Source organism: Dama dama, chromosome 19 (genome assembly GCF_033118175.1).
Source record: "Dama dama isolate Ldn47 chromosome 19, ASM3311817v1, whole genome shotgun sequence".
In the NCBI taxonomy this organism is placed as follows: domain Eukaryota; kingdom Metazoa; phylum Chordata; class Mammalia; order Artiodactyla; family Cervidae; genus Dama; species Dama dama.
In genome coordinates this window covers 61,613,021-61,636,716 of record NC_083699.1, presented here as the reverse complement: position 1 = coordinate 61,636,716, position 23,696 = coordinate 61,613,021, and the positions used below count along the sequence as shown (strand labels likewise).

Below are 23,696 nucleotides of genomic sequence, written 5' to 3'. Positions count from 1 at the left end.
GCGTTGTGTAACCTGAAATCTGCTTTTATATTTTCTTTACTGCCTTCTTAACAATTATGTGGTATTGATGTGATGTTGTGGTACCTGGTTCATTGCCGAATTGTCTCCGTGTTTCTTTTCTCTGGATAACCAGAGCTTTTATGTCAGCAGCTGATGCTCAGTCCCGCTGAGAAGCATCACCATGACGGTGACGTTGTCTCTGGAGCCGGCCGCCAGAGCAGTCTTGACGAGCTCGTGGCTGATGTACGCGGCGGCGCCGTCATAGAAGTGCCGAGAGCCTAGTCCTCTCTGTTCTTCTCTTGAGTCTCTTGGCTCTCTTTCCACACTGGTCAGTCCGTCGGTTCCTTCTTCACTGCAGGGATCACGAGTGGTCATTTTCGGTGGAAACAGTCCTGAACTTTCAGGGTCACAAATAGAATGTTTTGAAACTGACAGGTTTTCTTTTGAATTGACAGTTGACACGCATTCTGCAGATTTGCACTGAAACACTGTGTGGATGTTAGGCTCCGATTTCGATGTGGTTTGTTCACTGTTGGGGCAAAGCAGAGACGCTCTGGGTGGTGACGGGTTGTTGCCCGCGGCAGGACCCCGCGTCTCTCTGTGCGCTTGGAAAGCTGACATGGTGAGCGCGGTGACCTCCTTTGTGTCCAGAACGTCCCAGAGCCCATCAGTGCCCAGGATGAGGAACTGACACAAGTCATCTATGGGCACAGAGATCGTCTGAGGTGCTGGGATGATGAATTTTTTCAGCTTGAGATCCCCATGGAAGCCAAGTCCTCGTGTGGTGGTCCTTTGCCCCTGGAGGAGGCCGCTCGGCGCATTGGCGCTGATGGCCGCTCCCTGCCGGAGCACCCGCCGCCTCTCGTCCGCGTTCCGGGTGGTGTGCTCTTTGGTTAAGCGGAAGCCTTTCCCATTTCTGCATAAGACTGCTTGCACGTTACCTAGAAGATTATTTTAAAAAATTGGTCCTAGAGATTTATAACCAGTTGTATCAAAGCATGCTGTTAACTTCATTAATTTGTTCCAGAGCATAGACAGAAAGCAGGCCATTTAAAAAATTTTTTAATATATGTAATACTCATTATTAGATTTATAGTAATTAAGATTTCAAACTGGAAGGCTCATTTATTCCTCTTAGCAACTTAGTGTTTAAAATATATTTAGTATTGATAATGAAAAATAATCTTTTTATGAAGCGGCTTCTGAGTATTATATATAGAGTCAAGAATTAAATTTTTTTCTAATGTATAATTCCATAGAGCAGGTATTTTTTTAATGTTTTGATAGATGCCTTTTCAATTAAAAACAAGCTGATTTTTTTCTAGGAGTGGAGTTTGATAATTTTTTAACTGGTTAAAGTTAAAACCTGAATATATTATAGGTGTGGATGATTAAAAAATTATAATGCCACTGTTAGTATCCATCTTACTGGGTTTGTTATGTATGTTACAATTCAGTCAGCCAGCCCTGGGAAGAGAAAATAACGTGGCATTAGTGTGTGAAGTGGATAATATTTAGCCAACATTAAACCCTTTGATTGAAACTGAGGTCTTAAGAGTTTGTTCATGGTTCAGACAAACCTGTGATATGTGCTTTATTGAAATCCTAAGAAAATTCAAATGTCATCCTTTGAAACAGTCTGAAGGATGGTTGTATTACCAAACTTTTCTTTGGTATACAAAAAAAGAATTTTTTTTTTCATTCGTTAGGAAAAACTGATCTTCCTAAAGTTTTTAGGAACATAATTGTATGTTTATAATACCTACGAGAATTAATATTCCTGGAATCATAGGCAAAATTTACATTAGAATATTCTGATTTCAAGCATGGTACTGTACCTGGAATCAGAATTTTGTTGTTGCAGCCCTTAGTTCCGAATCCCCTCATACTTTAGGTAGAGGGACGTAGGTGTCAGAGGGTGAGTTTCACACCCCTAATCTGGACAGAACCTGAGTTTGTAAAGCATTAGCTCGGGCAGAGAGGGAGCCTGTTGGCTTATTTACATAATGGAAACTGCTAATATCTTCTGGGCATTAGATTAATAATAGTATCTAATAATAATAATAGCTACTGGATGGGACCAAAAGATGATTATGTGGACAATTTTGGAAACTTGATAACTGTAAATGATAGTCTTCAAAACTGCATGACCTCTTTTATTTATTTGTGGTTTGGTTATTAATGATTTCTATTAACTTTTCTGCTGGTCACTCTGTTTACACTCTGCAGAAGATAAATCAGTCAAGTAATTCTTGGCTTTTGCTAGTTGTTGCTAGTTGTAAATTATGATTGTGCCAACAGAGTAAACTGAATTGTCCTGTTAGCAGAACACGTGGTTCACTTCCTCTTTTAAATCAGAAAATGTCTTTGTGTGTGCCTGCACATAATTAGTGCGACCGGAGCTCTGAAAACGGGGCTCAAAATAGGGAAATCCACTGACTTCCTGGATGTCCTATTTGCATGTGGCATGCCAGAGCTCACTCAGCAAAAAGCACTATCTCCTCTGTGGTTTGAAAAGAACTTAATACAATTATCTAGTTACAGTGGAAGGGAATAAACTGGTATTTTGATTTTAGTTGCCTGTGCAGAGAGCTTGGTAAAGATACATACTACTGTTTGCCTTTTTTTTTTATTGTTGTGCTACAGAGTAGGAAATGCCATTTTGGTTGATTTTATTTTTGTGAACATCCCTTGAGGTCAGCACAAATAAATTTCCAGAAATTGAGGACACTAAGTAATAGCTTCAGGTTTTGTCCTGCCATTGATTTGCATGAGTGAGTCATTACTTTGACAGTTTATTCATCCTGATACATGCTGCCTTCTGAATAGCTCACATCCTTACCTGTGTGAGTTTGCATGAAGGAAGGTGTTTCTCAACTGTTCATGTGTAACTCAGGAAATACGGGATGATAAGACTACTCAGGCCCTGGAAGAGTATTCCTGGCACACAGGATGAAAAGTGGGTGGTTGCATCTCCTGAACCTCGGGCTGCTAAGCTGTCAGCTGCAAACGGAGTTCCTAAAAGCTATCAACTACACTGCTGAGAGCTAGAGTGGAATGATGAACAAAAAGCTTCAAGGAAAATAGGAAATTGAAGGGAGATTTAAAAATAACCCTCGGGGAGGGGCAAAATAAATAAATAAATAAAAATAACCCTCAATGTCCACGTGTCTTGGGAGAATTGAGGCAAAAGAGAAGAGCAAGGTTTGGCAGTTTGAGAGCACGATGGCCTTTCAGGGAGGGCCCCTGTGAAGCCTGGAGGAAAAGAGGAACGTGGTGAACTGCGATGACCCTCACCCAAGGCGCAGTGAACCAGCACCGTGGAGAGCTCACGTCCCTAGACACGAACTTAGCAGCTTTCAGCAGCTGGAGAGACGGTGCTCTTCAGACAAAACGGAGCAGGGGACCAGAAGGGCCACGTGTGCAGGGATGTGTGTCAAAGGGGAACTGAAGAGCTGCTCTGAGAGGACACGGGAGCCCTAAGAGCGTGCACGTTTGTTACGCAAAGGGCGGTGAGGTAGCTATCTCCTGTAGTTGCCAGGCTGTCTCCAGTTTGTGAAAAGGAAGTCTCCCTGGAACTTCAGAGTGACCTCTGAAATCCCATACAGGGAATTCTAGGCCTGAATGGGCAAGGTCAATTTTCTTTTTCCTTCAGATAAGGCCACTAAGTTCAGTGTTAAAAATAACAGGAAAGTTGTAGGAAAGGACTGGAGGAAAGAGGAAGAGAAATGTTCTGTGGTGGTAAGAAAAGGAAGCATTCCTCGTATGCCTGAGGCCCCGGGATAAAGGCTTGGTTCAGAAGCAGGACTTGGGACCAGAACCTGACGTGGGACATCAGTCCCAATTTTGTCGTTTCTTTCATTAAGGCACTTTATTTCTCTGAGTAACATTTAACTATTAAGTAGACAGTTCTCACCGTACGTTCAAAAAGATTCCTTTGTTTTTGTAAGATGTGTAAGCATGAACCTCATCTGCACCATTTTCCGGCTGGAGTCTAAGGAGGACTTAACAGTCATCCTCAACTACCTGCCCAGTATTTGTTGTGTATGTATGAGTCCACCACCAACCCACCCCTTAAAAGGAAGGTGGGGAAGGAAATGTCTACAAAAGGTGAATGTTTACGGTTTTTTTTTTTTCTGCTTAAGATGACTCTGGAGTTGAATTGTGTTTTAGGGGAAAAGATGGGGCTGGAAATCATTTTAAAAGAAACTAAACCGTCTTTAAAGACAATCATTTCTATATAGAATCACAACAAATGAAAATACCTGCAAACACAGCGTCAGCCGTGAAATGAGAAAGGAGAGGACCTGGGAGTGGAGGGACACCTCGGACACAGGAAGCTGCTGGCGAAGGAGCTGCGAGCAGAGGGGAGCGGCGGGTGCGGCCCGCGTGGGCTCGGCACCACAGCGGGCTCCCGGGACAGAGCACCAGACACAGGAAGCAGTCGTTTCTGAGGCCTCGTTAAAAGGAACGATGAACAAGAATGTATCATCCAGACATAAAGACACTGGAATAGCAGATACGCTAAAACACTTCAGTGTCATGAAGGATCAGAATCTGTAACGGCTGAACCCCAGAGTATACCAAGAGCACAAGTCAGCCTTTAGCTGAGAGCGTTTATTGAGCTAAATGCGTGACCCTGGACTTTTCACAGGATTATGGAACAGGAAACGAAGCCTAGGACTTGTTTAGCTTGGGGAGACTAGTGGTTCTCCCCAACAAAGCTAGGACCACAGATGACCGTGCCCTCACTGAAACACTGAACAGAAATATATGCCCCCTCATCCACCCTCCCAGACTGCCAGAAAAATGAACTACTTCAAAATCGATGCTAAACAGTGGATGAAAGAAAGGGAACCACAAAGCATTTGGAAACACAACCTCTGTGTATCTGTAGTCCAGAAAATCTCAAATTGATAGTTTTAAGTCAGATTGATAGTGTTAACAGGCAGGGATCAGGCGGTGGTCAGAGTGTAGTCGGGATGACACAGGCCTCAGTTAAATCATCCCAAGTATTAACATGGGGAATTCCTCTGCTTCTGGCCAAGATATAGTAACAGGGACTGGACTTACCCTCTGATCTGTGTTGAGGAGACAGAACTGAGAGTCCAGGGAGACCAAGACAGCGAGACTTCACCGGGGAAAGAACCAGAGGGAAGTGTGCTCAGAAACCGCCAGGGGTCTGCAGAGACGTGTCCCCAGGTGTTCAGCAAGGTCCTGATCGAGAAGCCTCCCCGGGGGTTCAGTGAGGTCCCGATCCATGTGTGTGAGGAACCCCCCGACCCCAGCACTGGCAAAGAGCTATCAGACCGATCAGCAGAGCGTGGCTGAGGACTCACACCAGTCAGACTAGAAAAACGCAGCAGTGGGTCAGTGAGTAGTGTCCTGAGGACCGGCTTGCCTCAACCCGAATCAGACGCTGCTCTGAGTTTATTGGACAAATTGTAAAATCTGAAAGGATCAAATGTTTCTAACTCCACCCTAGAACACAGCTCAGGAAGTTAAGAAAAAAAAATCCATATACTACCCCCCTTATAAGACCTGTGAATATGATTTTATTTGGAAACAAATGTTTACAAGTGTAAGTTAGGGTTTTGAGATGGATTATCCAAGTTGATCCTAAACCCAAAAAGTATCATCATAGAAGAGACACACGGTGAAGACAGAGGGATCTACCTGGGAGTCTAGTGGTTAAGGCTGTGCTTCCAGATGTGGGGGTCGCAGGCTCATTCCCTGGTGGGGGAACCAAGATCCCACCCCACATACCAAGTGCCTGCCCCCCCCCCCGAAAAAAAAAAACCAGGAAGATACTGGGAGGGTTTTTTGGCAACTATGGGGCTTCCCTACTGGCTCAGATGGTAAAGCATCTGCCTGCAATGCAGGAGATCCAGGTTTGACCCCTGGGTCGGGAAGATCCTGGAGAAGGGAATGGCAACCCACTCCAGTATTCTTGCCTGGAGAATCCCATGGAAAGAGGAGCCAGGCGGGCTACAGTCCATGGGGCCGCAAGAGTCAGACACAACTGAGCGACTCACTTTCACTTTTGCAACTACAGGCCCAGAAGTGCCTGGATCCACTGGAAGCTGAAAGAGGCAAGGAAGAATTCTTCCCTGAAGAATTCAGGGGAGCATGGCCTTGGAAACACTTACATCAGGAGCATCTAGTCTCCAGAACTGTGAGAGAAGGGATTTTTGCTGTGTTAAGCTTCCAAGTTCAAAATAATTTGTTATGGTAGCCCTGAAAAACTAGAACACAAAGCGTGCAAATAAGTCGGGAAATACTACACATAATAAAGCAAAAAATCCATTGAAACCAATGCAGAACTGACACAGATACTGGAATTAGAAGGAAGAACTCTCAAAGTTGTTTAAGTGGAGTGCATTTGTTTAGGAAGTTAAATATAGGCATGGAAAGTGAAAGAAAGTAAAAGTGAAGGCGCTCAGTCATGTCAGACTCCTTGTGACCCTATGAACTGGGTCCAGGCTCCTCCGTCCATGGGAATTTCCAGGCAAGAATACTGGAGTGCCATTTATGATTAAAACTCTCCAGAAAGCAGGAATAGAAGGAACATGCCTCAACACAATAAAAGCTATATATGACAAACCCACAGCAAGCATCACCCTCAATGGTGAAAAATTGAAAGCATTTCCCCTGAAATCAGGAACAAGACAAGGGTGCCCACTCTCACCACTACTATTCAACATAGTGTTGGAAGTTTTGGCCACAGCAATCAGAGCAGAAAAAGAAGTAAAAGGAATCCAGATAGGAAAAGAAGAAGTGAAACTCTCACTGTTTGCAGATGACATGATCCTCTACATAGAAAACCCTAGAGACTCTACCAGAAAATTACTAGAGCTAATCAATGAATATAGTAAAGTTGCAGGATATAAAATTAACACACAGAAATCCCTTGCATTCCTATATACTAACAATGAAAAAACAGAAAGAGAAATAAAGGAAACAATACCATTCACCATTGCAACAAAAAGAATAAAATACTTAGGAGTACATCTACCTAAAGAAACAAAAGACCTATACATAGAAAACTATAAAACACTGATGAAAGAAATCAAAGAGGACACAAACAGATGGAGAAACATACTGTGTTCATGGATTGGAAGAATCAATATTGTCAAAATGGCTATTCTACCCAAAGCAATCTATAGATTCAGTGCAATCCCTATCAAGCTACCAACGCTATTTTTCACAGAACTAGAACAAATAATTTCACAATTTGTATGGAAATACAAAAAACTTCGAATAGCCAAAGTAATCTTGAAAGAAGAATGGAACTGGAGGAATCAACCTGCCTGACTTCAGACTCTACTACAAAGCCACAGTCATCAAGACAGTATGGTACTGGCACAAAGACAGAAATATTGATCAATGGAACAGAAGAGAAAGCCCAGAGATAAATCCACGAACCTATGGACACCTTATCTTTGACAAAGGAGGCAAGGATATACAATGGAAAAAAGACAACCTCTTTAACAAGTGGTGCTGGGAAAACTGGTCAACCACTTGTAAAAGAATGAAACTAGAACACTTTCTAACACCATACACAAAAATAAACTCAAAATGGATTAAAGATCTAAATGTAAGACCAGAAACTATAAAACTCCTAGAGGAGAACATAGGCAAAACACTCTCTGACATAAATCACAGCAAGATCCTCTATGACCCACCTCCCAGAATATTGGAAATAAAAGCAAAAATAAATAAATGGGACCTAATGAAACTTAAAAGCTTTTGCACTACAAAGGAAACTATAAGTAAGCTGAAAAGACAGCCCTCAGATTGGGAGAAAATAATAGCAAATGAAGAAACAGACAAAGGATTAATCTCAAAAATATACAAGAAACTCCTGCAGCTCAGTTCCAGAAAAATAAATGACCCAATCAAAAAATGGGCCAAAGAACTAAACAGACATTTCTCCAAAGAAGACATACAGATGGCTAACAAACACATGAAAAGATGCTCCACATCACTCATTATCAGAGAAATGCAAATCAAAACCACAATGAGGTACCATTACACGCCAGTCAGGATGGCTGCTATCCAAAAGTCTACAAGCAATAAATGCTGGAGAGGGTGTGGAGAAAAGGGAACCCTCTTACACTGTTGGTGGGAATGCAAACTAGTACAGCCGCTATGGAAAACAGTGTGGAGACTTCTTAAAAAACTGGAAATAGAACTGCCATATGACCCAGCAATACCACTTCTGGGCATACACACGTAGGAAACCAGATCTGAAAGAGACATGTGCACCCCAATGTTCATCGCAGCACTGTTTATAATAGCCAGGACATGGAAGCAACCTAGATGCCCATCAGCAGACAAATGGATAAGGAGGCTGTGGTACATATACACCATGGAATATTACTCAGCTGTGAAAAAGAATTCATTTGAACCAGTCCTAATGAGATGGATGAAACTGGAGGCCATTATACAGAGTGAAGTAAGCCAGAAAGATAAAAAACATTACAGCATACTAACACATATATATGGAATTTAGAAAGATGGTAATGATAACCCTATATGCAAAACAGAAAAAGAGACACAGAAGTACAGAACAGACTTTTGAACTCTGTGGGAGAAGGTGAGGGTGGGATGTTTCAAAAGAACAGCATGTATATTATCTATGGTGAAACAGATCACCAGCCCAGGTGGGATGCATGAGACAAGTGCTCAGGCCTGGTGCACTGGGAAGACCCAGAGGAATCGTGTGGAGAGGGAGATGGGAGGGGGGATCGGGATGGGGAATACGTGTAACTCCATGGCTAATTCATGTCAATGTATGACAAAACCCACTGAAATGTTGTGAAGTAATTAGCCTCCGACTAATAAAAAAAATAAAAAATAAAATAAATAAATAAATAAAAGTAACATGCTAGTGTGAAAAAAAAAAAAAAAGAGAATACTGGAGTGGGCAGCCATCCCCTTCTCCAGGGGATCTTCCCAACCCAGGGATCGAACTCAGGTCTCCTGTGTTGCAGGCAGACTCTACCATCTGAGCCACCAGGGAAGCCCATAGGCATGGAAGATAATTTTAAAAATCAAACTTCTGAAGATAAAAAATACAAAATACGGAATGTGGGTTTCCCTGGTGGCTCAGTGGTAAAGAATCTGCCTGCCAATTCAGGAGACATGAATTTAATCCCTGGTCCCAGAAGATCCCACAGGCCATGGAGCAACTAAAGCCACGTTCCAGAACGTTGGGGCTTGTGCTCTAGAGCCTGCAAGTGCAGCTACTGAAACCTGCGTGCCAAGAACCCATGGGCCACAAGAGACGCCGCCACGTGAGAAGCCTGTGCGGCAGCGAAGACTCAGCACAGCCAGAAATAAATAAATGAAAGATGCACTGGATATGATTAACAGCAGATTCAACATCCCAGAAGAAAAAGTTAGATTCTTGCAGAGTAATGTGAGTCAATGTGTGCTCGGTCACGCCCAACTCTGCAAACCCAAGGACTAAAACCCACCAGGCTCCTCTGTCCATGAGGTTTTCCAGGCAAGAGTACTGGAGTAGGTTGTCATTTCCTACTCCAGGGGATCTTCCCGACCCAGGGATCAAACCTGATCTCCTGCATTTCCTGCAGTGGCAAGTGGATTCTTTACCACTGTGCCAACTGGGAAGCCCATTGCAGAGTAAGGATCTCTGAAAATCTGCTCCTCAGTAAAAGGAAGGGGAGCACTGTGAAAAGCTGGCAAAGTCAACTTTCCTAGAATGCTGGAAGTTGACCAAAGGTTTGCAAAAATCTGAGCATTATTGAAGAGAGACAGCTTGAAGTAGGTATTAATAAAAATAGAAGTGTTTATGGCCTTGTAACTTGACCTACTCCAAACCTTTTCTCTTCAGCTCTGCAGTAGCCTTGAAAACCAAAAGTTTTATAATGAAAATCAACAGTCCAGTCTAGAAGCCTCTGCAGGGGAAAGAATGGCTTTGGACCTCCCTAAAAATCTACCCTCAGAGAAACGTCACTATTCGGACTATATTGCAGTTACCTGAAGAAAGCTGCATTCTCAAATCTTGTCATCATTTGATCAGACTCAGAGCTTACTCTGCAAATAACTGGCCCTCAGTGTGTTTGCCAGGCTTCCCAAATGATGTTAGTGGTAAAAAATCTGTCTGCCAATGCAGGAGATATAAGAGATGCAAGTTGGATCCCTGGGTTGGGAAGAACCCCTGGAGGAGGAAATGGCAACCCACCCCGGTATTCTTGCCTGGAGAATCCCATGGACAGAGGAGCCTGGTGCACGACAGTCCATGGGGCCACAAAGAGTTGGACACAACTGAGTGACTGAGCAGTGTGCATGCTGAGAACAGTCAGCTGCAACTGTTTCAGAGCACAGCTGCCTGAAGCAGTGATGACAAGAGATTGATCCCAGCATCCAATGAAATGTGTAAGAAATAATAATGAGCTGAATAATGAGACACTGTAGAGGGCTTTGAAAAGCTCAAATATATTCCTGGGGAAACAGAAAAGGGTGCACACGTGGCAGACTGTGTCCCTGCCGGGACACGAAGAGGCCTGGACGACTCACCTGTGGGTGGTCTTCAGGACGGACCCAAATAGCAAGTAAAAGTTTAGGCAGCGTTGTAAACCTCCTGCTATTGTTTACAAGACAAGCTTCAGAAAGACTGGAAGACATATGTATTAGTACTAGGTGTTTAAGGAAATCTTCATCTAGTTCTTAGCTGAACTCCAAGATAACCAACCAAGCAGAGACTTTGTGTCTACACATGACGCAGCTTATAGACTCTAGAAAATTAGTTCTTAAAAGTCACAAAGCAGCAGCAACAACAAGCCCTGGAGAGGAAGGACATCTGTATTATTGTAAATGTCCACTTTTCAACAACAACAAAAAAGAACAGTGAAACAGGCAATGAAACAACCATATGCAGGAGAGAAAGAAATCAGCAGAAACTGTCCCTGAGGAATTCCAGGCATTAGAATTACTGTCCCAAAAAAAAACAAATGCTTTAGAAGTTATAAAATGTTTAAAGGGAAATAAGGCTGAAAGTGGAAGCATGAGAACGCTGATCCCCCAAGTTAGAAACTCTCAGTAAAGAGCTGGCAATTGTAACAAGCAAACCAAATTCTGGAGTCGAAAATGACAATGTCTTAAGTGAAAAATTCACTAAAATGAACTCAGAATCATATTTGAACTGGCGGAAGTATCAGCAAATTTGATTGATAAATTGAGATCATCCAGTCTGAAGAAGAGAAGAAATAGAATGAAGTAATGCAAACAGTCTCAGAGGCCTGCGAGTTACCACTAGGTACACCAACATGCACACAGTGAACGAAAAGAGCAGGGAAAGAATGTTCAAAGAAATGATGGCCAGAAATGTCCCAAATTTCAATCAAAATATCCAAGAAGCTCAAAAAACCCGAAATAGTATAAATTAGAGGTCAGTACTTAATCACGTCATAATCAAACTGTCTAAAAACAAAGGAAAAAAGAATATTGAAAACAGCATGAGAAAAGTGACTCATTACCTACAGCCAAGGGAAATTCAATAAGATCAACAATCATGTCTCATCAGAAACCACAGAGGCTAGATGGCAATGGCATGACATAGTCAAAAGGCAAACTGTCCTTTTAATGGTGAAGAAATTAATATGTTCCCAAGTAAACAAAGACTAAGAGAATTCATCACTAGCAGATCTGCCATACAAAAAATAAGAAGGGAGTCTTTCAGATTAAAATGAAAACACCAGACTGTAAGTTGAACCCACCCACAGAAAAGAAAGGTCACTACTGTTGTCTTTGAGTATTGGGGAGCATTGGTTCTGGGACTCCCTGAAGATATCTGTGGGTATTCAAGTCCAGGCACGAAAGGTACCTGTGGGTATTCAAGATCCACCAAAATCTGTGGATATTCAAGTCCAACAGCCAGCCCCGCCCCCATATCTGCACATTCACAGATTCTGCCAACCATGGATTGTGTAATAGGCATTTACTATTGAAAAAATTCTGCATATAAGTAAACCCACACAGTTCAAATTCATGTCATTCAAGGCATAACTGTATATAGGTAAATATAAAACAGTAAAAACTACTTTTTAACACTCTTCTTCTGTCCTGCATGAGACAAAAATTATAAAACTTTTTTAGGCTTGTACTGTGTAAAGATGTAATTCTATAAAGTACAAAGAAGGGTGGAGGAAATAGAGCTGTACTGGAGCAAAGATGTTGTATACATCTTTTTGAAGTTAAATTGGCATGAATCCAAGCCAAATTGTTTTTAAGATTTTATTATAATCTTCAGGATAGCCACTAAATTTTTTTAATATATAGGAAGAGAAACATAGGAGTCAAAATAGAAAACTAGACAATATCTAATACAAAAGAAAGCAGTAATGATAGAAAAAAGAGATAGAAAGCTAACAGCAAAATATCTGACATATATCCTACCCTATAATTAATTACATTAAATGTAAATGAATTCCTAACTTGAATCAAAAGGGAAAGAATGGCAAAATGGAACAACAAACTAACACACACAGTGGGAGGCTGAATAAAGTCCCCAGAGGTATCAGAACCTAACTTCTGGAGACTGAAAGTGTTACTTTAAACGGCAAAGACTTTGAAGATGTGACTTTGACCGTGAGATGCTTATACGGGATTGTCTGGTGGGCTCTAAATGCCATCACAGGCAGGAGGTTTGGCCTGTGGAGGCACACTTGACTGACCAGCCACAACCCAGGGAATACTGGCAGCCAGACAGAAGCTAGAAACAGGAAACAGATCCTTCCCACCCCCTCCGGAGGGGGCGCTGCCGTGAAGATGCTGGGCCAGTTATGCTGAAGCAGGAGGTTTTGAACCGTGAGAGAAGAAATTTCTGTAGTTTAAGCCACCAAGTTTATGATAAATTTGTAATAGCAGCCACAGGGAATGAAGAGAAGCAATATCCAACTATAGCTAAGAAGACACTTGATTCAAAGACACATAAACTGAAAGCCCAGGGCCGGGGAGAAAGGACCATCCCAGCGACTGTACTAAAGACCACAGAGACTCACACTTCACCTGGGCAACTTAGTGCTTTGTGAGCTGTGTGTCAGAGGAGCTATTAAAGATGAAAGCACTGGGGAAAAGGATTTAAGAGATCAAATGAAAATCCCTTATGTTTATAAGGACTAGTGTGGTTAATTAAAAACATAAGTTTGTGGTTTACTTGATATTATGAAAAAAGTGTATGTTTCCATATCAATAAGTTTATTAGTATTCTAATCCTATGAGGATTAACTGAAGTAAAATAAGAGAGTGCCAAGAGAAATGATAAAATGCAATGTAAATGAGAAGTGCCAAGAACAAAAAACCAAGAATGTCTGTTTTGAAGAATCTTTTCCCACATGCACAAATTCAACATTTATTCAATGGCTTTATCACCACATTTGCGTTTCATTATAAAGTGAGGTGGGTTTGGGGTTTTTTTGTTAGTTTTTTGTTTTAATTTCAGAGTTATGGTTATACTGGTATTTGATAAATTTCAAAGAAAAATGAATCTCCTTGCTAGTTTTATAGGTCTTATTTTATAAAATACAAAATATGTTCCTGATAAGTTTGTGTCCAAATTTATTTTTTTGTAACTCACTTAAATTACTTTCTTTTAGGAACACTTTTATATTATAAATCATGACTCCCTTTCACAAGTTGAATTTTTTTCCTCTACTTATTTGTTTCTATTAAAATGAAAGATGCCCAAGTGAAACCATTTTAACACAATTAACACATTTTAACACAATTATTTAACACAATTCCTGTAAGTTAGCTCCAACAAATGTTTGACCTGGAGATTAGAACCTGCCAAACAGCAGTGAAATGAGCTTAGAAATAATGAATCAAAAAAAAAAGAAAGAATGAATGAATCAGAGTAAACTGAACATTTGATGATAGTATCTCCTTACTGAATATCTCATAAATTTACTTTTCATTTTCCAAGAACCCTGATATCAAATGATACATTCTAACAGAGGTCTCAAGTCCAAAGATATGGGTCAGTTCCCAGGTTAGTCTGAAACCTGAAAATCCTCCACCCATGAAGGAGGCCTTCTCTGAAGCACTTTGGAACCTCAGGGTATAACCTGAGAAATGGCAAAGACCCTGAGGAAGCTGGCATTACATTTGCCTCCTTGGTTTTGCTTAGTTTGGAGTCTGCATTTTGGCCTCACAGCCAGAGCTAATCAGAAACAGGCCCGCTTCCAGGGACCCTGACATTGTAATGGTCTCCGTGGGTCTACCAAGCCCTGCTCTGGAGTCAAAGTCCTCCTCCCTGAGGCCCAGACTCTTCAGACTCGAGAACAATCCCCTTCAGAGGCAGCTTGATTTCCATCTCCAGTTCCTATTACCTCTGACACCTTAAACAGATAATTTCACCTCTCGAGTTTCCATTCTCTCAATTGGAAAATCGAGTCAACACCACTTAGAAATGGTGGCAGGGGTTGAGAAAGAGATAGAACAGATGTTGTTTAAGGATTCAGACTTACAATGATCAGTAAATCAGTCCTAGAGATGGAATGCACAGTATCGGGACGAGAGAGCATATATATTTTAATCATCAAACTTGCGAAGAGACTAGAACTTCCAGCCACTGAAAAGAAATTATAATTATGTAATGTGATAGAAGTGGTAATTATTGCTACTATGGCAGTCATGTTACAGTATAAAATTGTATCAAATTAACATGTACCTCTTAAACTGACAGAATGTTACAAAGTACAAATATGTACAAATAAAAATACGTACTTTTTAAAAGCGGTACCTAGATACCCTTAGACATGAGAATTCTTGGAAGACTGTGTGAGAAATCACTGTATATTTAATAGGTGGACATTGTCATTTGTAATAATTCTACCCAGGAAAGGGTGGTGGAACCCTGGTTAAGCATCTCAAGGAGCTCAGGTTAACTTGGCTGAGACTTTTGACCTCTGGGCTTTCCATTTTGGCAAGTTCCTTAGCTAGAACTTTAGAATGCAGGTGAAAAGAATTGCTTCTTGGACTTCCCTGGCGGTTGGGAATCCGCCTGCCAATGCAAGGGACACAGGTTCAATCCCTGGTCTGGGAGGATTCCACATGCTGTGAGGCAATTAGGCCCGAAGCAGCCCCTGCTCTCTGCAACCAGAGAAAGCCCACACACAGCAAGGAGGACCCAGCACAGCCACAAATAAGTGCATAGATGAGTACAAATTAAAATAAAATAAAATTTAAAAAGAACTGCGTCTTGAAATAAAAGACTCCAGCCACGTTTTTGACGAAGCATATATATGCCTAGGGACTGGCCTGGTGTTCCAGTGGTTAGGACTCCCCCTTCCAATGCAGGAGACACAGGTTCGGTCCCTGGTTGGGCAACTGAGATCCCCATATGCCAAGTGGTGCAGTAAAAAAGATGAAAACAGAAAAAACCCACACCGGTAACACAGTCATGAACGACTGGTTCCTCTAAGGTGAGACTGACGCGGCTTGGCCAGTGAGCACAAGAATGACCTCTTGCAAACGTGTTAGTTACCGGAATAACTGACCACTTTGAGCAGCTATATTAACAACACTCAAAGAACTTTCCTTTCTCCTAAAAGAGGGAAGTGTGGGAAATGTTTTGGTTCCATCCAGATCTAAGCAAGTGTAATAGATTTGCTTTGCCTTTATCAACTGCTGTGTGACTACCCCATTTAGAAAACTTCATATTTGAATCACATTGTTTCATATACGTGCCTCTTTGAGAAATAATTACAATTCATTTTGTGTCTGCAATCTGAATCTAAACTGTGGTTGTTGATCATTTCTTAAACTCGTCAATGTAATATCTAGGCATGAATAAGTCACTAAAGAATAGATCAGTAGATAATTCTGGAAGCATGAGAGGTTTTGCTGCCAGGAATAAAACATATTAAGATGTAATCTGCCACCATTCAACATACATACCAGCATTTGCAACGTGTAGCACTCCAGTGGTGATTTTTGGCATTCCCGAGCAAAGATGCCTATCTGCCAAAGCACCAAGGTCACTGATTCTTCCCCAAGACTTCCTGGCTTCGGGACTCTCAGCATTGCTTTCCAGCACGCAAGTGACTGCGGAACAGCCACTCCATCGGACCCTGGACACTTCCCTCCTTCCAAGACGTAAAAGCCTGTCCATTCTCCAAAACGCTTTGGCAAAGGCTTTGTGTATGTTCTCATACACGCTTTTCATTCCTTTTGTCCTTTTCTTTTTGGAGGAGAAGGAGTCTTCTATAGCTCTATAGTCTTCTCTAAACACTGTGTTAAAAGAATTGATTACTTTTTGCTCTTCAGGAGTCATTTGGTAGGAAGGATCAAGTCTGGAAAGTTGATGGAGAAGTAAAACTGGGAGTTCTGTTGAGGTCAAGTCGGCCGCTGAGGCTCCGTGATGTCCATCAAACAAACCAAAAAAACACACATTGGGTTTACTGCCAAAATTATTCACAACAATGAATTTATCGTTCATGTCAACTCTCCATGTGGCATTCCTGTCATTGCAAATAGCTGCTCCTTTAATTAATAGGTGACTGATTTTTTGAGGGTGTATGGAACTCTCGCAAATGTTCTCCATAATCCTATAGTATGCTGGTACCTGTCTCTTCCACAGTAGCTCAAAAGCATTATTAATGCTCTGCAAGGTTTTCTCATTGAACGCAAAAGATGACAGCAGCTTAGTAATGACGGACTGTCTCTGGTCCATCATCGCCGAGAGCCCTGGTCTCCTCTCCCCAGTCCACTGCAGGCCCAGCGTGCTCAGAGCCACATGCCGCTTTTTGTGGAGGAAAACTCCAGGCAGGCCAACCTCACGCTTGCAAACGGAGCAGGGGAACGTGATCATCTCATCACAGTCCTGCACTGGAGAGTGTTTTTCAGAGACTTCTTTTGATGGTCTCTTCTTCTTCCTTTTAAAGTGCTTTCTTTTCCATGTCAGTGGGACTTCATACTCTGAATCAGCTGTTGGTTCTCTCGTGTACAATTGCCTTGATTTCCAAAACACTCTGCGAACAGGATGAAAGATATTTACATGCCAGAAATGAGGCAATTTGCAGTTTGCTTTGACTCCTCGAGATTTAATATTGCTCTAAAATATTCTGATTGCTCTTTCTGTGATTCCTCCTCCAAAATACAGAGTACCAACCCAAGAAATTGGTCACTGATCTGTGTAGGCCTGAGTGAAATTAGGCAAAATCTCTAGGAAGCCAGATAGACCTCTAAGAACAAATAGAGAAATCAGCATTATACTGTATCTGGGCAAGTGAAGGTATATGCTTGAGCCTTAGCAATGTGATTTCAAGTATGAGAATAATTATTTTTGTACTTAAATTTTTCCTAATAATAAAATAATTTATTATATAATAATAATTTATTGTTTATTATAATGATACCACACATTATATTATTATAAAATAATTTATTATATAATAATATATAGTATAAAGAGATATAATAATTTTTAAAAGCACTTTTGTCCTAATTAAAGCATTCTCAAGGAAATGAATGGGAGATGTATCTGATGTGGGTGCATTTAATGTGCTGCTTTCCCTGCATGTATTTAAATCCCTGCCATACACAGCTCTGTTGGATGTAGCCATTCATCCCTACAGGAACATTTCATTCACCAATTTCCACTTCATAATGCTCGTTGATCTATTAGCCTATTAGCAAACTTTCCTGGCTTTGCCTCACCAGCCAATTCTTGTTTCTCTTTTTTAATGGAAAATTCAAACAACACACAAGAATGGAAATATGTAGTGAGCCCCCATCACCAGCTTCAACCACTATTAACATTTTTTCACTCTCATTTCCTCTATGTCCTCAACCACATATTATTTCATTTTACTCATTTCTTTACTGGAGTGTTTTAAAGCACATCCTCCAATTCTATCGATCTCACTCATCACTCCAGTACTTAGTCAGCACACATTCACTTCTTCAATATCTACCACAGGCCAGCTGCCGTGCAGCCACAGTGCCGCTTAGGAATCAAGTCGGTGCCTTGGCCTTGAAGCAACAAGGCAAGGAGTCTGTGGCCTCATCCGCACACTCATACAAAGAACCAGACAGGTCCAATGGAGCCAGGCAGAGCCCCATGACCAGGCCCAACCAAGGGCCCAGCCCTTCATCTGCGCAGGAAAGGGGCCCTGTGACAGCTGAGCTGACTCGAGAAACACTCAGTTGAGAAAAAGCAGCAAGAGCTCCAAGGCAAACACACAGGGCTACCAGTTAGCAGGCAGGAGGGGGAAGAGGACCCAGCCAGGGAGCTGGACAGGCAAGCACAGATGTATGGGAAAAATGGCAAAACTTTTCAGCTCTTCTGACCAAAATGTATATCAAATATCTTTTAACTGCTATTATTGCATAACATCCATGTAAAGGATGCAGTTTTTCTGAGGCTTGTTGAACTGTCTGGACCATATTTAATGCACACTTATTCTGTAGTTAGACCTAGAGTCTTCAAATAAAAATCAAGTTGTATCAGCACTTTATTTTTCCGTCTATAGAGGATAGCCATAATACAACTCTCTCTCACATAGAGCCACTCTGGGAAAGTAACATGTCTGTTCATTCGTTCAACAAACACTAGGGGGGGTCTGCCATTTGCCAGGGACTGTTTTATTTGCTTGAGACAGAGAGGTGAACAAAGGCATTGCCTGTGATTAAGCTTATAGCCTCATACGAAAACAGACAATAACTAAAGGAAACACGGAAACTGATGCCATCAGACAGAGAACTACTAGCGTGAGAAACAGGGCAGGACAAGAGGAAGGACGTCCCCAGAGGCCCCGTGCTTAAGAGTCTGCCGCTGAGGCAGGAACACGGGTTTGATCCCCGGCCAGGGAAGAACCCCCGCCACTGGGCAGCTGAGTCCAAGAGGCACAGCCACTGAGGGCATGTAGCCCGCGCTCCGCGGTGAGAGAAGCCGCCTCGGTGGAGAGGAGCTCCCACTCCCGCAGCTGGGAAAGCCCGCAGGCAGAAATGAGACCCAGTGCAGCCAACGGTAAGCTAAAAATAAATAGACACTGTTAGGGAAAAGAATAAGAGTAGACAAAGAGGGACTTCTGGGCGGTCCAGTGGTTCAGACCCTGAGTTTCCAATGCGGGGCACCAGTTCAGTCACTGGTCAGAGAAGATCCCACATGCTGTTTGGCATGGCCCAAAAAACAACAACAACAAAAGGTAGAGAGACAGAAGCGCTTTTAGTATAAGGTAGTCAGACGAATATATCACCCCTCCATGAACATAGTCTACCAAGAAATCACGGTTTCATTTGACTGAGAAAGTGGAAGAAAAAGAAAACTGCAAATATAGTTGTTTACAAACTACATTTGTTATCCGATACAAATGAAAAAAAAAATTACCTGAAAGCACTGTTTGCCTCCATGCTCCTTTGGGATTGCCACCTTCCTTCACCCTCTCTTCACCAGTGTCCCCCGGCCCCTGTCCCTCCAACCTGCCTGGCGATGGTGGCAGTAGGAGTGGGCTGATGGGGACGGTGTTGATGGCCGGGGAGGGTCCCCTGACTTGGTCATGGACCTCCCCATGTGGAAGGTTTGCTACATCATCTGGAACCTCAGTCAGAACTGACTCTGATTCTGAAGGACTATGAAGCAATAAGGGCACAAATTGTGCTAAGTAACAAATTGTCTTTGAAATTTCTGAAAGGAGGATCATTCATTGAATATACTGCTTTATGCCTGCATGATCAGATTCAAAAAATGAAAGGAGTGCCTATCAATTCATGTCAACTAATTGGCTGTCAATTAAGTTGTGTTCCCACTCAGGGAAAGGTATCTTGGGCCATCTCTCAAGGACATGCCTTCTTCCCTGTCCTGGAGAGCCTGTCTGCTCCAAATCTTTGCTTGAAAGTTACAGCTCCAGTCCCCGCCGTTTTTTCTGGACTTGTTTCTTGAGGCTGACTTCTTTGTGGCCGATACCTTAAGTTCTTAGGCTCTTTGAAGCTGCCCTCCCTACAATGGAAGCACACAGTCTTAACCGTTCTATCACCAGGAAAGTCTGGGTTCCTAGGTTCTTAATCCACAGCTGTATTCCACTTTCTCACCCTGGGCTGGATTAGAACTGGAGTCCAAGAGTAGCTTGTTTGCATATTGAAGATTGGACAAGCCTGGCTACTTACTTGCCATCACAGCAGGCACATATCCCAGTCAACCCAAAGTTATTCGTCCAAAATGGAACTCACTACCTTTCCTCTGGGCTTCCCAGGTGGTGTCGGGGTAAAGAATCCACCGGCCAATGCAGGAGATGCAGGAGACTCAGGTTCAATCCCTGGGTCAGGAAGATCCCCTGGAGTAAGAAAAGGAAACCCACTCCAGCATTCTTACCATGGAGGAGCCTGGCGGTCTGCAGGCCACGGGGTCGCAAAGATTCAGACACCACTGAGCACTCACACACTCACCTTTCCTCCAGAATCGCCTCCCACCGTTAACGTGCTGAGGCTGGAGACAGTGTTGGTCTGGGTCCCTTTCCCTGCGGTTCCAGATTAGGGTTGGCCAAGAAGGGAGCCTGGGGGCACCGCCTCTGAGCGCCGTCACGGCTCAGCGAGTCGACCTCAGGTGCAGGGGCGCTTGTCCGGCTCTCAGCACTGATGAAGACTCCCCGAAACCGCAGCAGCTCCTGCCCTCGGAGCCCCGAAGGCAGACGCTCCCTGCAGACTCGTCCGCCAGCGTCCGCGCATGGTGCTCCCTCCGCGGCTGCGCCTTCTCAGCTTCTCACGCTTGTCGGGGACTCCTCTGCCCCTTCCCTGTCCCGGAGGTCTGCTTCCCGGCTCCTTCCACAAACTGTGTAAGGTCAGATTTCAACAGTAAAATCTTCACTCCATCACTCGTGGGCTTCAGCGTTACTGACTGAACCCGAGCTGACACAGGCGCCACCAGCATCACCGGTCCTCCCCTTCAGGACCGGCCGTCGCAGCCCCGCCTCTCCCACGTGGCCCCGCCCCGCCGCGATCACCCGTCTCGGGACCAAAACACTCGGCCAGCAGGACCCCGCTGGGCGGAGGCCGCTCTTCCCCCTCGTCTGGCGGCTCCTCAGCGCGACCCCCTCGGAGCACACAGAGCTGACCCTACTGCCTGAGCCTCGTGACTGATTTGCCCTTGTTCTTGGGATAAAACCTTCAAGCTCCACCTCTTTTCAATTCAGTTCAGTTCAGTCGCTCAGTCGTATCCGACTCTTTGTGACCCCATGGACTGCAGCACACCAGGCCACCCTGTCCGTCACCAACTCCCAGAGCTTGCTCAAACTCATGTCCATTGAGTCGGTGATGCCATCCAACCACCTCATCCTCTGTTGTCCCCTTCTCCTCCTGCCTTCAATCTTTCCCAGCATCAGGGTCTTTTCCAATGAGTCAGCTCTTCGCATGAGGTGGCCAAAGTATTGGAGTTTCAACTTCAACATCAGTCCTTCCAGTGAACACCCAGGACTGATCTCCTTTAGGATGGACTCGTTGGATCTCCTTGGAGTCCAAGGGACTCTCAACAGTCTTCTCCAACATCACAGTTCAAAAGCGTCAATTCTTTAGTGCTCAGCTTTCTTTATGGTCCAACTCTCATATCCATACATGACCACTGGAAAAACCATAGCCTTGACTAGAGGGACCTTTGTTGGCAAAGTAACGTCTCTGCTCTTTAATATGCTGTCTAGGTTTGGCTTCTGGTAACTCGTCTAACTTCCCCAGCATCATTGCTGCCCTCACCCCCCCTCCTTAACTCTTTCCCGGTTTGGTAAGAAATGGTATTTGGTTATTTCAGTCTGAATTTCTTACTGTTCCATTAGGTTGTTTTAAGTGTTTTGTTGGTGGCGGTGGTGGTTTTTTTTTTTTTTTTTTTTTGATGTGGACATTTTTAAAGTCTTTACTGAATTTGTTCCAATATTGTTTCTGTTTCGGTTTTTTGTCTGCAAGGCACGTGGGATTTTAGCTCCCCAGCCAGGAATAGAACCTGTGCCCCCTGCACTGCAAGGAGAAATCTTAACCACTGGACTGCCAGGGAAGTCCCTTCAATTGTTTTTGGGGGGATTTTTTTTTTTAATCTGTTTTCAGTTGGGCCTTCAGTTGCTCTTAAATCCGCACCATCTGTGCAGGTGCCCTGCACACTCACTCCCAGCCGCCGCCGCGGCACCCCATCCGGGTGGGAAGGTTTCTGGGGCGGTGCCTTCAAGCAAGTGCTGACTCCCCTAGGCTCCAGCCCCTGGGCAGGGTCGGGTATCTCTCCCGTGGCTCTGTGTTCATATCTCCACATGCAGCCCTCAGGCCTGCTGGTGATTAGGGTTGTAGGAAAACCTCCTTGCAAAGGTGACTTAAGAGCAGCTTCTTTCCAGAGGCAAAACTAGAGAAAACATATTCCTGAAATACTCCGCAAGGGAAAAGATGGGTCTACAGCCACGTGGATTCTTACCTTCTTTTCTTCTGAAGTGTATTTGCTGTCTGTTAATTCTGTTATTGTTCAGTCACTAAGTCCTTTCTGACTCTTTGCAACCCCGTGAACTGCAACACGCCAGGCTTCCCTGTTCTTCATATCTCCTGGAGTTTGATCAAATTCATGTCCATTGTGTAAAATAATCAATTGGTTATTTTGTGTTTTTTTTAATTGAAAAACAAAAACAGGTACTTCTTTTTATAAGATACAGAAGTATGTAAAGGAAAAGCAGAGGTCTCTCTTTCCCCAAAGTTACTACTGCCAAAAATTAGCTGTGACTTGTTCCAGGCGGGTTTCTATGTATTTTCATATACATATACCTAAAAACATAGACACGATCTATTTTGAAATTGGAGTTTAATTTGCATATGGTCAGTTGCAGAAATTCTAAATGTACAGCCTGATGAATTGTGTAGGAATACACTTGTAGACTCCATGAACTCTTGTTTTCTGTATTTTAAAAAATAAGGTTGCAACATGATCACAGTATTAAACTAAAAATGTTTGCTGTCACTAGTGCGCAGTGATGACTTCTTTAGCTCAGTACCTAGCAACGTTCCCCATTTCTTTTTCTTTTTTCTTTTTTTGGCCAAATGTCTCGTGGAATCAACGAGAGCACGGAGCCCTAACCACTGGACCATCAGGGAATTCCCTCCACCGGACTATACAGTCCATGGGATTCTCCAGGCCAGAATACTGGAATGGTGGCATTTCCCTTCTCCAGGGGATCTTCCTACCCCAGGGATCGAACTGGGGTCTCCCGCATTGCAGGCAGATTCTTTACCAGCTGAGCCACAAGGGAAGCCCCATTCTTTTTAACCGCTATATTATATTCCACAGCAAGTGTATAGATGCTACCTAGGTTATTTAACCTTTTACCTCTAATGAGGGAAGTGGTTGTTTCTGTCTTGTTTGCTGTAATAACATTACAGTGAACATGAACATGCATGGTCAGGTCTCTTTGGGGGGTGCTGGTGCTGGCTGGATGTCCAGACGTGGAAAGTCGACAGGCGGAGCGGAAGGGGCAAGGGCTCAGGGGTGCACTCAGGTCCCAGCTTGTTGCTGGCTCGCTGGTCTCTGAGGTCGTCTTGCTATTCTGGATCCCAGTTTTGTCAGCGGTGAAACCGGAACCTTGCTGACTGATGAGAAACGAGCGCTGTCTGCCCAGCTCTGAGCACAGCACAGCGCAGACGCTCACCACACACCGTCACCAGCAGTCGTACTGACTCGGGAAGGCTCCGTAGGCCCCCGCGCTGCTGCGCAT

The 23,696-nt window shown here is 43.4% G+C and overlaps 1 protein-coding gene across 1 annotated transcript; it reads right to left on the bottom strand.

The window, feature by feature from the left end:
* Positions 1-48: 48 nt before the first annotated feature.
* PP2D1 (protein phosphatase 2C like domain containing 1) lies at positions 49-23,696 on the bottom strand. The gene is made up of 4 exons (XM_061168036.1): positions 23,644-23,696; positions 20,533-20,664; positions 15,928-17,000; positions 49-941 (listed from the first exon to the last, which is right to left on the bottom strand). Exons 1-4 carry the CDS (start codon positions 23,694-23,696, stop codon positions 139-141), a joined length of 2,061 nt encoding a protein of 686 aa, XP_061024019.1. The 3' UTR covers positions 49-138.

Excerpts from the sequence above, each read along its gene's own strand:
- PP2D1 (XM_061168036.1), bottom strand. The coding sequence starts at position 23,696 with ATGCGCAGCAGCGCGGGGGCCTACGGAGCCTTCCCGAGTCAGTACGAC. Across the intron at positions 17,001-20,532 it reads CGTGACGGCGCTCAGAGGCG|AGTGTTTTGGAAATCAAGGC; the intron begins GTGCCCCCAGGC and ends TCCTGTTCGCAG. Across the intron at positions 942-15,927 it reads GCTACACGTTGCAAATGCTG|GTAACGTGCAAGCAGTCTTA; the intron begins GTATGTATGTTG and ends ATAATCTTCTAG.